At 31.6% G+C, this 16637-nt stretch overlaps 3 protein-coding genes across 3 annotated transcripts; all 3 read left to right on the top strand.

Moving 5' to 3' along the window:
* The first annotated feature begins 640 nt into the window (after window positions 1-640).
* LOC112597261 (piggyBac transposable element-derived protein 4-like) lies at window positions 641-2443 on the top strand. The gene is made up of 2 exons (XM_025343231.1): window positions 641-2053; window positions 2333-2443. The coding sequence occupies exons 1-2, from the start codon at window positions 641-643 to the stop codon at window positions 2441-2443; spliced, it is 1524 nt and encodes a 507-aa protein (XP_025199016.1).
* Window positions 2444-12161: 9718 nt separating this feature from the next.
* On the top strand, window positions 12162-15270 carry LOC112597260. The gene is made up of 4 exons (XM_025343230.1): window positions 12162-12170; window positions 12413-12520; window positions 12850-12948; window positions 13327-15270. Exons 1-4 carry the CDS (start codon window positions 12162-12164, stop codon window positions 15268-15270), a joined length of 2160 nt encoding a protein of 719 aa, XP_025199015.1.
* A 184-nt stretch (window positions 15271-15454) lies between these two features.
* LOC112597262 lies at window positions 15455-15877 on the top strand. The gene has a single exon (XM_025343233.1). It carries the CDS (start codon window positions 15455-15457, stop codon window positions 15875-15877), a length of 423 nt encoding a protein of 140 aa, XP_025199018.1.
* The last annotated feature ends 760 nt before the right edge of the window (window positions 15878-16637 follow it).

Here is a 16637-nt window from a genome sequence, read left to right as displayed (position 1 = left end):
AAATGATTGAAGAAACTGTACATTTTAAATTTAATTATTTAAGTATGCAAATGTATGTTAATCTAATTTTTGTATGAACATAATAAAATATTTATTTTTACCTGATAGTCTTTGCTGTTAACTTTTAGTCCTTCAGCACCAAATTTTCTGTTCAGTGCGTCAAAACAATCATTAAACTTTTGACAAAATTCGAATGTTGGATCACAATCATTTAAGCCAGGAATATTATATTTTTTATAAAACATTAACACGTTGATGGACAGTTGCTAAATATTACTGCTATAGCAGTAGTATACAAACCATCCAAAATGTGTCATTACTGCTATAGCAGTGATATTTTCAATGGTATCTTATGAAAGAGGAAGTTGTTCTGACCCCGGACGTCTCAACGGGCCATTGGGCACTCTATTTTTAGCCTGTTTTTATACGTCCTTGTAATTTACACACGTATTTTCCATTTTTATTCTCTTATCGATCAATTATAATTTATTTATCCATAACTGTTATGTTTTTCTTATTTTATAAACATCATAGAACATATTCTATACGTTATATTTATAATATTAGTACGTACGCGATCGCCGTTGAAGTGTGATATTATAGTGCGTTAAGTGATGAGTGTTTACAAGTTTACATTAAAATGAATTCACGTGAAAAAATAAATGTAAATCAGTTATTAGATGAAGATTACGATTCTTATGATTCTAATATTTCAATTATTGACGATTCTGATGCTGATCCTAATTTTTATCCATCCGGTGTCGCTGAAAAAGGCTCAATTAACAGTTCACCTGATGTATCAATGGACGATCCATCAAATTCAAATGTATTAGTGATGCCTCAAATACAAAATTTATCTGATGATGAATATTCGACTGAGGTAAGTACGTCTAGTGATGAAAGTGAAAAAGATGACGAGGATTCTGAATGGGTTGATAACTACAAAACTATTTCTGATTTTGAATTTAATTCGAACTCCTCTGGAATTAAAATAAATATATTAGAATCTGCTAAAGACTCTCCTATCGAAATATTTAACCAAATTTGGACGGGCGATATACTTGAGATTATTATAAGTTCAACAAATAGTTATGGTCAAAAACTTGCATTAAAAGATCAGCCTCATAATAAAAATTCTAGAAGTTCGACTTTCAAAAATACTGATACAGAAGAAATCAATAAATTTTTGGGTTTATGTTTACTTTTTGGGTCTTCCAAATTTTCTGTGTTGCGAGATGCATTTTCAAATAACCCATTATATTATTATCCAATCGCAAAAAAAATTATGTCAGGAAGACGGTTCGAACAACTTCTGAATTGTTTCAGTGTTGAGTATTCGGAAAAAATAGTAGTTGCTGATGGCCCAATGAAAAAAATTGAACCAGTGTACACAATGTTAATTGATAATTTTCAAAAAGCTTTTTACCCACATATTGAACTTTCGTTAGATGAGTCTCTGCTTCTCCACCGTGGAAGATTATGTTTTCGACAGTATATCAAAGGAAAAAAAGCGAAGTATGGTATTAAATTCTATGAGCTTTGTTCTCCAGATGGTTACGTTTTAAATATAGAAATGTATAAGGGAAAACAATTTTCAAGTGGGGCGCTAACTTCAAAAATTGACAGTTTAGTACTAAGGCTTATGATTCCTTATTTAAATAAGGGTCATCACTTGATTATGGACAATTACTACAACAGTGTTAATCTTTCGAATTTACTTTTAAATCACAAAACACACACCACTGGTACATTGCGAAGTAACCGAAGGGGTAATCCAAAATATGTTGTTCAAAAAAAATTGAAAAGAGGTGATCATATTTGGAAACGTCAAAATAAGGTGTATGTTTCTAAATGGAAAGATAAGAGGGATGTCTTATGCATAACAACCAATTATCAACCAAAAATGATAGTCTCCAAAAATAAATATGGCCAAGAAAATCCAAAACCTATCGAAATTGCCAAGTATAATGAGTTTATGAGTGGAGTAGATCGCGCCGATCAAATGATCTCTTATTATTCTTGTCCTCGGAAATCTGCAAAGTGGTACAAGAAAGTAATTTTTCATCTGTTAGACGTCGCTGTTTGGAATAGTTTTTATATATATAAACAACATTTTGATTGTCCAGATTTCAGGTTCAAAGTATATAGAGACTTACTTATTAAAGATTTAATTAAAATTCCAAAAAATACTACAGCAACTGAATTTTTTCAATTAAAAAAAAAATCAAGAAAATCAAGCCGAGGTGAAGATTTGAGAGAAGGTCATTTCGAAGAACCCATACCGTTACCACCAAATTATAAAAGACAAAAAAAATTTAAAAATTGTGTTCAGTGTTATAAACAAAAAACCAGAAAACAAACTTCCATTCAATGTCAAAAATGTAAAGTACCTCTGTGTCCACTATGTTTTAAAGATTACCATGCTGCTCAACCAGAAGGATGAATATAAAGTTCAAATTAATTAATTAATAAAAAATTAGTTTAAAATTTTAATCTAAGTATTGTATAAGTATAATTTTTCAATAATATAATAAAGTTTTTGTATTGCATTTTGTTTCATTTCATTAAATAAAAATAACTTCCCTATCTTTTTATGCATTCCTTAAAATAAATCGTAGCTTTCAACATAATAATTATAAAATAATTAACTAATAAAATGTAATACTGGTATAGCAGTAATTTTCAATCAAAAATGTGATGTCGGGGGTCAGTACTGCTATAGCAGTACTAAAAATATTACTGCTATAGCAGTAATGAAATGTGACGTTTTAAGGGTGGTGTTTTTGAAAAATAATTAAATCAACTGTCCATCAACGTGTTAAGCCATTAGCAACAGAATTACTCAATACCTAAATTATGTATAAAGACAAACCAAAAATCTGTGAGTATTGTATATTAATTAAATATTTATGTACCTACTAAGTATTAATTATTATTTTATTATATAGACGAGTTTGAAAAAAAATGTATACTTGGGTAGCTAGCCGTACTCTCATTTTATCAGACACACTAAGATGTACATGGTTTCAGGATAATTTTGAACAAACCCTTAAATTTCCTGGTAATTTACTATCTTGCTCGTATAAAATACTAATGGGATTCCAACAGATATACTGACCATTAATCTACATAAAGGAAGGTAATAGAATTAATTAATTTCCTTTTTTTATGATTATTATCTAAAATACATACCTTCGTACAAAATATAGCTCCCATTGATCATGCAAATTTAACAAATAAACACATATTAATATTAATTAGTTAAAACAAATATTTAAAATAATAACACACAAAGTAACACATTGCTATTTTCTATATTAAGTTATTTAACACCAATGAATAACTACATACAAATCTATACAGTATAATATATACAAAACAAAATTCACAGTGCTTGACATAGATTTAAATTTATTAGGATTAATATATTTTTTTTTTTTATTTCTTAGGAATTGTTTTATTGGGTTTCAGCTAGTATGAAAGACAAAAATAATATTTTAAATAAATAAATATTAGATTAATTGTTAGTACTAAACAAAAAACGAGTTTCAGAATATAATTAGATAATACAAACTTACCTTCAATATTTTATCATTGTATAATTTATTTCTGACGTTCTTAAACAGATGAAGTGTATCAGAAAATGCATATATTTTTCGATCTTCATGAAGAGGGTGTTGAAACCAATTTTTAAAAGAATTAACTTGGCCACTTATTCCAAGTTCAGACCACATTTTTCTGTTTGACTGTGCTCCATCAGAGACAAATCCATGTATAATAGCACCTGCTTGCTCTAAAAGAATTATACATTTCAACATAAGTTTTGCTAACTCTGTGCCGACTACAGATCCTCTAGATGCAAATACGGCTACAGGTTGAGAATAAGTGGCTGCAAGTGGCTGGAACATAAATACTAATCAACTTGTTGCCTTTTCATTTATATCACTTGCTTTATAATCATCACCAAAATCTACAAGGCCTTTATAAGTAAGGCTTTTGGAGCATACAGTTGGAGCATATCTTACTGATATCTCATCTACAAGAATAATACCATGTTTTTGCATGGTAGATTTATTTTCTAGGTGTTTTTAAAATAGAGCAAAAAATTGTTTATCAAACCCACAAGATGTATCTATTAAAGAGAGATAACGCCTAATAGTACTAACATTAGGCAATGGTATTATATTGTTCTTCAAGCAAAAATTGTAACCACTTGGGGATCGAATATGAAACAACATACATAGTATTAACCATTCATCAGAATATCGTCTACCTTTAGAGTTATTAACCTAGTTTACAAAACAAAAAAATAAAATAAAATAATAATATTCTGATGATATTTTAAATTAACATATTACTTTTGCTGCTGAAAATATTTCTTGAACAATTGTCTTTTGATTTACAGGGCAATTAATTTCAATCAGTTTCTCTTCAATAGATTTTTGAGAAATATTACTATACTCAGATTGAAGGTTAAGTAAATTTTTCTTTAATGAACTAACTTGTTTTTTGTCTTCTGAGAACATTGTTTCTTTTTTGTAAAATTATCAATTTTTTTCTACTTTTTGGTATAGTTTTTAGGGAAATTCGTTTAGGAGATGATAGTAAGGTAGATCGAATTTGTTTTTGCTTTACATTTCATATGATTCTTGTACAGTACATACAATATAAATTATTAGAAATTAAGAACAAACATTCATTATGTCGTTTCATTTGCATGGTATCAGTTACAATATTTTCAGAAATATAAAAAATGATTCATATCTATAATTGTGAAAAAAAATGAAATTATTTTATTTTTATTATTCTTAACTATTTTATTTGTTACTTTTTTGAGCTTATTAAATCCAATCCTTTACGAATTTTTAATAAAGCCATTTCTTTAATTAAACTTTTTAACTGATCTATACTTTCAAGATTAGTATCGGCATTTACTAATTTATCATTGCATATATTTTTCCCCAAAATATTGCAAGTAATTTTTGAACTTTGGCTTATAATTATACTTTTCCGTAAAAAAGAATTTAACTTGCCCTCATTTTCTACAAAAATAATTTTAGATATGCCAAAGTACTTCTTTTCATAAGAAAAATATTTGTGCCAGTTAGGGGGTAGCTGCAAGTCTAAAGTATTCAATTCATTAAATGAAATTGAATTACTTTGCTCTTTTATAGTTGTTGACATATTCTATAAATAAATTTAATTTCAAATTTTAAACTCAAGAAAGTAATTATTTATACGCAAATATATTATTTTGATTATATCAATGTTTTAAATTTCTTACTTCTTGGCATATCATAGTTTTATTAACATTGTACTTTGCAACAGAATCATCTAATTGTAAATTATCATTAGGCTTAGCAGAATAATTATGGTCTAACATTATATCCACTATATTTTTATCAGGATCACATTGGTAATCCTTAAAATGTAATGTTTAATTTAAACAAAATATAAAATTGTAATAATAAATGTATTAGTTATTAATTTATAATTACTATATCAGAAAATATAGGGACACTGGTTTCTACAACTTTGCCACTACAAGAGTCCATCAATAATTCCTCTGTCTAATAAATATTAAAATTTAATACTTAATTATAAATATGTGTAATTATATTTTTATAAATTACTTTACTTTTTTTTCAGTGTTATCAAATTTTAATTTTTTCCTTGCAGAAAACCTAAAAGGAACTGCATTAGGTAATAATCGAGGACGTAACAAAGGAACCTAGACAATCATTTTTCATAACTCATGAGGCATACTTTCTAAATACTAAATATAGTCTACATATCATCTATAACTTACTGAGCATACAATTTTCCCCACGTTATCAAATATATCCTTTTTTTTTTTTTTGTATTTGGTCTGTACGAAAATGTTCTTCACAGACAACATTATTACTATACAAATGTGGAACATCGTGGGATTTTAACCATTCGTTTTTTAAAAGTTCGTCTTTTGGAATGGAAAACACGGATAATTGTTTTTTGGTATTACAACCAAATAAACAAATATTGTTGGGCATAATTTATTCTTTAGCGATAAAAAACTGATTGTAATAAAATAGCGTATACAATTGTGAATTACTCGGTAAATAGAAATAAATATTTTAATTATTTTCTATTGAGTTCAATAGCTGATTTTAGATTTTTGGCGGAATTTTGAACCTTATCAAAATATTAGATAAGAATAAATTTTTAAGTTTATAACCTCAAGAAATATAACCTGCAGCGCTCGTGAGTAACAATTGAACTAAATCTGCTACAACAAGCGGACAACTGATAAATACTAGTCGTCGGACCTTATCTTCTAAGACCATGGTTTATTCTATAATCAGTGATAACAACAAAAAAATTAAAATGTATTTTTCAAGAAAAAGAATTAGTTTATTCGTACAACGCTATCTCTCGGAAACTTTTAATATCATAATTTTTATCATCGTTTTTCCCTATGCAATGGCCTATCAATGCTTTACATTAATTCATAATAATAATAATAAATACATATATATATATTTTTACATTCAAAATTTGATAATTATTATTTATTTTAAAATTATATTATTTACACACTCGCTTCAAACGATCAAATCCTATTACTCCACTAAACGGCCTTTGTCCCAATTGTTCCCCCTCTACATCAGTGACGACGTATCGATCGTACCTTAACTTTCGGACTATTTGGTACGGGCCTTATATTATTTAGGCTCTAGTTTCCTACTTTGCCCTGATGCCGGTGCTTCCCATTTAACTAACACCAAATCTCCTTTCTGAAATTTTTCAGGTTTCCTTTCTCTCTGGGTTATTTTACGTAGTTCTTTCTCTCTGTTTTTCCGTAAAACCTCGGTCGGGTCAATTTCTTTGTTTGTTGTGTACTCATCTTTATTTATTATTGACACCTCACTCACCAACGGGTTATCGACGCAACTGGCGATCTTGAAGCAGTATACTACGTCGGATGGCGTGTAACCGGTCACTTTGTATTTACTGTTGTTAATTCCCCACTGTACCTCCATCGACCTTAAGTCCCAATCAGCGTTATCAGGATTTTCGGTTATCGTCGCCAAACACCTTACTGTTATTCCGTTTATTATCTCGGCCTGACCGTTGCTACGCGGACTTTTCGACGATATTTTCGTGATTTATATTTAATTCGTGACAAAATTTTTTGAATATCGCCGCCGTAAATGCGATACCCCTATCTGTGATTATTCGTTCCGACCTACCATACAAACATACAAACTTACGCATATAGTACACAGTTTCAATAGCCGTCACGTCTTTTACGGCACGTAATACAACATACTTACTAAACCCATCTACTATTGTAAGAATATATATTTATTATCTCTCTCGGTCATAACGAACGGTCCTACACGATCGAAATGTATCACCTGGAACGGTTCATTACCTTTATCTAAAGGATGCCAGTAAAATTCTCCTTTTTTCGGTATTTTATAAAACATGCAGTTCACACATCTATTTACGTATTTCGTCACAAATTCCCTAATTTTAGGGAAATAAAAATTTTCTTTTATTTTAGATAATGTCTTGTTTATCCCGAGATGTACTAATTCTCGATGAGTAGTACTAACAATATCATATCTAAGGTCAGTCGGTAAATACAACCTCCACCTCCCCTTCGTTAATCTGTACAATCTACTATTTTCTATTGCGTATTTATCTCTCATGGTAGGGTCATTAGTCTCTACTTTTGCCATCACTCCCGCCACCTCTTCATCGTCTTTTTATAATGCTGCCACCCAATCGGTTGTTATTTTTATACCAAATACGTTTAAACTAGTCACTTCTACCGGTTGTACCGACTCGACAGAGTTCCTACTAAGGGCGTCAGCAATTAGATTTCTATCACCTTTCAAATGTTTTATTTTGTATTGGTATTCCGATAACTTCATAAACCTCCTGCCTATTCTCGGATTTAAATCTCACTTATCAGCTAAAAGTTTTAGACTATTACAATCAGTTTTAATTACAAAACAAATACCTATCAAATATACGCGAAATCGTTCTAATGCACTCACTAACGCTAGCGCCTCTAATTCGTATAAATGGTACTTTGCCTCGTCCTTTGTTGTTTTCCTACTAAAATAACTTATATGATGCATTTTTCCGTCCACAGCTTGTCGTTGCATTAGTACTGCTGCAACACCATGTTGACTTGCGTCGGTGTGCACCTCTGTGTACGCATTCGGTTTGTACATTGACAAAATAGGTCGACTCGTAAGTGCTTTTTTTAATAGTTTAAACGCTTCATCTCACTCTTCTGTCAATTCGAAACGTGTATTTTTATACAACAGATCGGTTAGCGGTCTGGCAATCACGGCAAACCTCTTCACGAATCTACGAAAGTAACTCGCTAGTCCTATAAATTCACGTATTGCTCGCACATTATTAAGCACGGAAAAGTTTATCACTGCCATTATTTTCCGGCGCCCCGGTTCTATATCATTTTTACTTATTTCGAAACCTAAATATTCGAATTTTTGCATAAAAAAAACCTACATTTTTCTAATTTTATTGTTAAACCCACTTCTTGCAATGACTGCAATACCAGTTTTAATTTTTTGAGACCATCCTCTACACTTTTACTTGGAATGATAATATCATCTAAATAAGCCAGGGCGACCGTATATAATAATTTTCCCAAGGCGGCAGTTATCATTCGTGAAAAAATTGCGGGACAATTCGTTGAACCAAATGGCATTCGTTTAAATTGGAAATGACCGTCGGGCGTTACAAAAGAAGTATTTAACGCGTATTTCTGTCGTTAATCGGTATCTGATAATAACAGCTAAAAAGATCTAGACTAGTAAAATAAATATTACCGTGTAACCTGTCCAGTTGATCATCGATCCTCGGCAACGGGTATTTGTCCGGCACCGTCCTTTTATTTAACTTACGATAATCCACACACATGCGGACGTCACCAGTCTTCTTCTTCACCAACAATATGGGGCTGGCGTACGGTGATTCGCTGTCTTCGACTATGTCTGCTTCCTTTAATTCGTCAATTATATCACGTACTTGCTCTCGTTCTTTGTATGAAATCCGATACGGTATATACACCACTGGTCGTTCATCCTTAAGAACTAACTTCATTTCAGTTAAATGAGTACACCCTACTTGTCGTAAGTTTCGCGCTACTAGATCTTTATACTCATTTAGTAATATTAGTAATTCGTTGACTTTATCGGCCGCGAGGTCGCTCACAACTTCCTCGGCTAATATAGGTTCTTGGTTTATTTCGCGATTATGATGGTCTTCTTTTGAAACAATTTCGTTGAACAGATCTCCCCCCGTTACTGTATCGCCTTTTTTAATTGTAAAATCACCGTCGGACAAATTTACCACATGCATTACCGCGTGTCCCTCTCCGTCAGTTGAAATTAAACAACGCGGCACCATCTGTCTGGTAGCACGTATTCCCCCTTCGACACATAAATCTCTGTCCGAAAGTTTCGTAATCACAGAGATATGTCCAATATGATTTCTAGGAATAACAAGTGCCTCTTTATCCCAAACTGGTGTTTTGTCGACGTGGTACGCCGCTTCCACGGACGCAACTTCTTCTACGCGCAACTCATTCGGCGCACTTACGATTACAATACGAGGCTGTTCCGTGAAAGGGTGACCAACTAGAAGCGAAATTTCTTGAACATTGTCCGGAACAACATTTATTGTGACGTATGCGCTCACTTTATCAATTATTATAGTAGTCTTGAAACAACCTAGCAAACTTACTCGGCCGAACCCATAACCGACAAATTCGTCCCGAGTGCTGTCGTCATAATTAATTTCTAATCGGTCGGCTTCCGACTTTCGCATCGCAACACACGCCGCATCCATGTCGATGTATGATCGTACCCGTTCGCCATTTATTATGGCGGTTTTGAAACATTTGCTTTGGCTTGCCATTTTGCTACTCAATTGAATTGTAATATTGACCGCGGTTTTCCGCTTCCATTCGTCGTCGAAGAGGCTTGTGGCACAGTATTCGGTGTTGTGTCACTTACGTTTGGTTTATTCGTACGGCATTCATTCGCCTTATGCCCCGGTTTGGAACATCGAGAACAGATTAGTGACGTTTTGTTCGGGTTACTCGTTCCTGTTGTACGCGTATATTTTGCAGTTGGATTTTCGTTCGATTTTTGAACGGTTTTTTCTTAATCGCATTCGATATCGCCGATATCAAGTGAGGTAATAAATCTGCTGGTTTTCTATAATTAGATAGTGGACCTAGATAATTTTGATATCGATTGTTTCCGATCCCGCGGACCACCCATTGTATTTTTTCATTATTGTCCATTCCGGCTCGAAATACTCGATCATATTTTGGCCTGATTTCCGAGTAAAATTTTGCGCGTCTAGTTTGATTCGTATGACGTCTTCATTTGTTGACGAAAAATTTTCATTTAATAGTGGTACCCACTGTAACCACGTTTGTTCCTCCCTTGGTAGACTGTCTCTTCACAGTCAAGCCACTCCCGCGAGTTTAGTTAATACGAAATGTTGAATCGCAACGTCATCCCACTCGTAAAGAGTAGCATATTCTTCAACTTTATCAATCCAGTGCACCATGCACAGGGCCGTCCCTAGGGTGGTGGTGGTGGGGGGGTGACACCCCCCACTACTTGGTCAGTCGGCACATTTGATATTGAGCTACCGAGTCGGCAATTTAACGACATTTAATAATATATTAAAATATTATTATTAATATTTTATTTGACAAAAACAAAAATACAAAAAAATCATTATTTTCTATTAATGATATTAAATTATTATTTTTAACGTATGAAGAATATGTTATAAGAATAATATACTAATACTTTCTTTAGCGATAAAGCGTGATAAAAATAGATTGGGTATGTATTATTGAGCCGGTATCCGACGTCACCGTCGTCAACCGTCTGTGTCTTTATTAGTATATATTACTATTGTGTGCGCCGAACCGCTCCTACTTTAACTATCGCGGTTAGCGGTAACGACTCGCGTAATGTTGTGAGCGGGAGGAGGATCACCTATGATAATGAATATTAGAACAATGTATTATAATAAGACAGAGGGACGCTGGGCGCCAAATATAATAATAATAATTATTTGTATACAATTACACTAAATAATATAACATAGGACATCATAATTATAATAAAAGATATTTTTACGATACCGACCCGCTCGAGCCCTGCCTTGTGGTCCGGAACGCTGGAACAATGATGATGTTGAAAATGAAAGGCCGCGTCACACCCGGTGACGAAAAAACACCGTGCGAGATTCTGTGGCGACAACACACAAAAGAGCTCGTTTCAACACGTGTTTCCTCGGATGGCACGGTACACGACGCACACGAAAAATATAATAATTTCGAGCGCTTTTCACGCGCGGCGACGCCAGATGCAAATTGATTTTAGGCGTATGACCACCAGCACGGCAACGCAAACATACGTAAATTTTTGCCACAACGAACACAAAATGGGACGACCAGCGAACACTTAGATCCGGCTGGTTCGGCCATTGGCAAAAGACAAGGACGCGATGACCGTGCCAAAGTTGCAGTGGACATCGGACTGCCGAGATTGCGTAGAGGGGGGATGACTGTCGCGGACATTCCGTACCGATCGCCTGCGACTTATAAAGCCTTTGGCGATGACGTCAGGTATACAATTCGGCGGGAAGTCAACCGAGTTTGAACAACTATATAGCCGTATGCCCGTATAGTTCGTATAAAAATATGTATATACTATAATGTATGTTATTTATACAGATAATTTTATTTATAACAACGTTTATACTATTTGCAGCGTATTTTTAATTATATTACCCTAATCAGGAATCATAATCACAATCACAATACATGTTAACTACACTCCGTCACTGGCCCTCTGCGCATAAACATATTTAATATTTATTATTTATGTTTTATTTTGTTCAACAAAAATGAGTGAAGTTAATAATAAAAGAAAAAGAAAACGTGTTAAAGTTGAATGTTTAGAATGTGGCAGTCAATTTAATGGAGATTTCAAAAAAAAAAACACGAGGAAAAATTACATCGTGGAAAACGAGTAAATATTAAACATGTAGGCGCACCAAAAAATCCGTTCGAAAGTGCAGCAGCTACACGGAATTTAAATAAACGGGTAATGATACCGGTAAGTCGTTTATTATACTTGATATTTTTTGTAATAAATATTTATAATTAGGTATGCCTTGAAAAAAAATGAACCTAAGTACTTTTATTAGCATATTATAAATTATGATTTATCGCTAATATTTAATAGGCAACTCAGTAACAGGTAAGCTTGTGTTATATTAAACATTCATAAAATCATTATAACAAAAATATATCGTAATAAACACAAATTATTTTAATTTCTCATATTTTCCATGTTAGGAAAATGAGTGTTCAAGCTCATCAGTCAGTTATAATGATGTTGAAAAACTATCTAAAGATAAATCAGACTCTACTGTTCAAAAAGATAATGTTGATTCTAAATCTGAGGTATTGTTAATATTGTTATTGATATTTAAACAAATCAAATTGATCATTAATTGGTATACCTAATGAACATTGAACATACCTATATTTTATTAATTATTATTTATTACTATTATTACATCATATAATATGATTGTATATTTATATCTAATATCCATTCATATTGCATACAACTCATACAAGTATAAATATAATAATATTATAATTTATAGCTTAAATACTAAAAATATTTGCTTTTTTTGAACTAAAAATTCATAAAAAAAAACCATTTTCATAAAAATATATCTAATAAATCCTAATAAGGTATTTTAATTTGTTGTACTTTATTTTAGAAAAATGACTCTTCAAACTCATCAGTCATTAATAATAATGATGAAAAACTATCTAAAGATAAATCGGTTCAAAAAGATAATGTTGATTCTAAATCTGAGGTAGGTACTTATTATTTTAATAATTAAATTTAAAATTTTTAAAATTTTAATAATTAAATAAATTGTTAGGTAATTAGTAATGGATTTATTATTTATAATTTTACATTTATATCTAATAATGCATAATGCCCATTCACAATGCATAAAAATACCAAAATATATTTTTGTTTAAATATATTGTAGAAGTGTTATGAATGAATCAAAAATCAAAAATGTTTTAGGACTAGTAACTGCTAAATGAGCATAACCAATGTTTTTTTTAAATTATATTAAAATGTATTCAAATTTAGTTTATTTCATATAAAATATAATAATAGGTACTAGTTTTATTAATACTCAATAGTATTGGTATATTACATACATATATATATTTTTTAGAATTTTCAACAAGTTATTGAACATCATATTGATGAAAATTCTGAAGAAATATCATGGTTGTTATGTGCTGGCCAAATGGAGGACTTAGTATCAAATTTAAATGAGTATAATACTTTGCTGTCAAAATTGAAAGAAGACACATTGCCAAATCCAATTATGTTTATGTTAGAAAGTCAACAAGTGATTAATAGAATAAAATTGAAATCAGAATGTTTTTTAAAAAATGCCAAAGTAGTATTAGACAACTTATCAGATCCGTCTGACCATATACAATCAGTTTCTAAACCAAATTATTTTGTTGAACATGATCCAGGGCGGCGGTGTGATATTACTTCTTCTTCACAAAGGCAATATCTTTTATCATTGGGTCCACACCAACCTAAACTTTTAAAATATCCAATCAACAGTGATATTGATCCATCAAAACAAAAAAGTTTTAATCCTATTTGGTTAAAAGAATATCCTATGCTAGAGTATAGTTTGATTACTGATTCAGCATATTGTTTTGTGTGCTCATTATTTCCAAAAGGGTTAGGAAGACAGTTTTCAAATGAAGCATGGGTAAAGCAAGGTGTTAATACATGGCAAAAAATGAAAAGTCGAGGAAAAGCAAAATTAGGCAAGTTGGAACAGCATTTTAATTCTTTATCACACAAAGCAGTTTTAAATGATTACCGCAACTCTATGAAAGAGTCAAATCATATTGACATTATTATGAATAGATCAAAAAGACAAGAAACCATCAAACTAGTACAAGAAAAAGAATTTAATAAACAAATAATTATAATTTTATTTGATATAGCACGGACATTGTGTAGGCAAGGGTTGTCTTTTCGTGGAGATGGTGACGAATCTAGTGGTAATTTTAATCAAATGGTTCAACTTATCTCTAGGCACAATCCCTTAATGAACCGTTGGATAAATGAAAAATCATCAAGATCTTACAATGTCACATATTTAGGCCCCCGTTCGCAAAATGAGTTTATTGATATTCTAAGTAATGAAGTAAGAAGAATTATTGTGAAAGAAGTCCAGGAAGCAGGCTTATTTTCAGTCATGGCTGATACAACCCCCGATAATTCTCAAAAGGATCGATTGGCAGTTTGTTTGCGTTATGTTAATAACAATGGAAAAGCAATTGAAAGGTTTTTAGAAATAGCTGAAGGAGTAGACAAAACTGGCTTAGGAACAGCTAAACAGATAATTGAAATTTTAACTAAACATTCTTTAGGAACAGATAATTTGGTATTTCAGTCATATGATTATGCTAGTAACATGTCTGGGCAGTTTAACGGTACACAAGCTAAGCTTTCAGAACTAGTTGGTCATAGTGTTTTTTATATTCCATGTCAAGCGCATCGGATGAACACATTTTTGGAACATGCATGTAATTCTAGTTTAATTGTGTCAGATATGATTGATAACTTGGAAAACCTTTATGTATTTTTTTCAGCTAGTAATAAAAGGTATAGTGTATTGAATAAGCAAATGAACAATGTTGATAATACATTACAACTAAGAAACTTATCCAAAACAAGATGGACAGCCCGTGCAGAGTCCATTAAAGCTGTTTGGGCTTCATATGAAGCTATATGTAACACTTTACAATATATTTGTTCACATCCTGAGATATTCGATAGAAATACTAGGACAAAAGCATTTGGCATTAATAAAAAGATGCATTCATTTGACTTCATTGTCTCCTTGGTATTTATGAAAAATATAATGTATAAATTGAAATCACTAACCGAGACATTAGAAACAAAAAGTTTATGTGTAATTGATGCTGCTGTTTTAATAGAGGCTACAATTAAAAATGTAGAAGATATGAATTCAGATTCAGAAAGAATAAATGATCTGATTGACAGCGCAACCTTGTTCGCAGCAAATCTTGGTATAGATTCAGAATCTGATTTTAAAGTTCATCACCGTACAAGAAAATAGCCCACTTGGTTGGACGAAAATGCTGGTACTCAAGCTGATTTAACTTTTCATATATTTTACAAAAAAAGAGTTCAAATGTATACTGTCTACACTTATTAATTTGTCTAAAGACAATTTAAAAGTATTTATTGATACAATAATGCCACTGTATAAAATATTCTCATTTCCATTCAGGAATGAAAATATGAGCATTGAAAATATACAAAATGCTTTGTTAATATTTCCTTCTAACAGTGATTTTGCAAAGTGCAAGGATATTGATGCCATTCAAACTGAATTGGAAATATTAAAAGAAATATGCAAAGATTTGAGTATGACAACAAATTTTCTCAGTATGAATGAAAAATGTGAAGAAGTTAAACATATCCTACCATTAGCTAATAATATTTGTCGATTAGCATTAACTGCACCGGTAAGTGTAGCTACTAATGAACGGACATTTAGCAAACTTAAACTGATAAAAAATCATTTAAGATCTACAATGACAGACAATAGATTAGATTCCCTAATGCTGTTAAGTATTGAAAAAGATATTTTAGATACAGTTGATTTAAGTAAAATAGCAACACAGTGGTTCAATATAAAACAAAGAAGAATTCAATTTTAAAAATTGTATATATTATTATTTATTGTGATACATGCATATTTATTAATTTATTATTAGTGATTAAATACTTATAAAATTGTATGTTTTAAGTTTTTATTTTATCTAATCTTGTGTAGGTACCTATTTTTGGTAATGCTGACCAATATCCAAAAATTTATTTGACTAGGTATAGTGACTATGTACTGGTGAAGAGCAATAAATAGGTATTGAATAGTGTATAATATGTATGCCTATGTTTATGAGTTATTGAGATGTATGTTAATAAATGAATAATAATAATTATAATTCGAGCGGAGCGAGAAAATTTTTTTTTTTTGAGTTGGCAAATTAATGAATCAAGCCCCCCCCCCCCATGATTTGTCTTTCGGGACGGTCCTGACCGTGCATGGGGTCAAATTCCGGCACCACCGTCGCTATATTCACCAAGTATCGTCGGTGTTGTTGATTGGTCGCCGCGACAAATCTTGCGATGTAAAGCAGTTGTTTGCCGCGACTCGCGTAGACTTTGAATTACATTACCAAAAGTAATAACAACATATATATTATAATAATACAGAAACCGCATGCGGGCGCTGGACTGTACCTTGGGTATATGTATATAATATGTATAATAATAACAATAATCAGAATAGTTTTCAAAGAAAGGCCGCGACACCACGGAATGACAATATATATATATTTATAATAATTAGTGGCTACTGCACACCCAGAAGTATAGAAATAATAATTATGACCTGGTGGCAACAGCAGCAGGATCCAT

Source organism: Melanaphis sacchari, unplaced genomic scaffold (assembly GCF_002803265.2).
Source record: "Melanaphis sacchari strain LSU unplaced genomic scaffold, SCAv2.0 Contig399_pilon_pilon, whole genome shotgun sequence".
Classification (NCBI taxonomy): Eukaryota; Metazoa; Arthropoda; class Insecta; order Hemiptera; family Aphididae; genus Melanaphis; species Melanaphis sacchari.
The sequence above is the reverse complement of the archived record's forward strand: the minus strand, read 5'-3'. Positions and strand labels throughout refer to the sequence as shown.

What these genes read in the sequence shown, in the direction of transcription:
- LOC112597261 (XM_025343231.1), top strand. Translation starts at nt 641, where the DNA reads ATGAATTCACGTGAAAAAATAAATGTAAATCAGTTATTAGATGAAGAT. An exon ending in CTGCAAAGTGGTACAAGAAA is followed by an intron (nt 2,054 to 2,332) that starts GTAATTTTTCAT and finishes AATTGTGTTCAG; the next exon opens with TGTTATAAACAAAAAACCAG.
- LOC112597260 (XM_025343230.1), top strand. An exon ending in ATGTTGATTCTAAATCTGAG is followed by an intron (nt 12,521 to 12,849) that starts GTATTGTTAATA and finishes ACTTTATTTTAG; the next exon opens with AAAAATGACTCTTCAAACTC. An exon ending in ATGTTGATTCTAAATCTGAG is followed by an intron (nt 12,949 to 13,326) that starts GTAGGTACTTAT and finishes TATATTTTTTAG; the next exon opens with AATTTTCAACAAGTTATTGA.
- LOC112597262 (XM_025343233.1), top strand. Translation starts at nt 15,455, where the DNA reads ATGAGCATTGAAAATATACAAAATGCTTTGTTAATATTTCCTTCTAAC.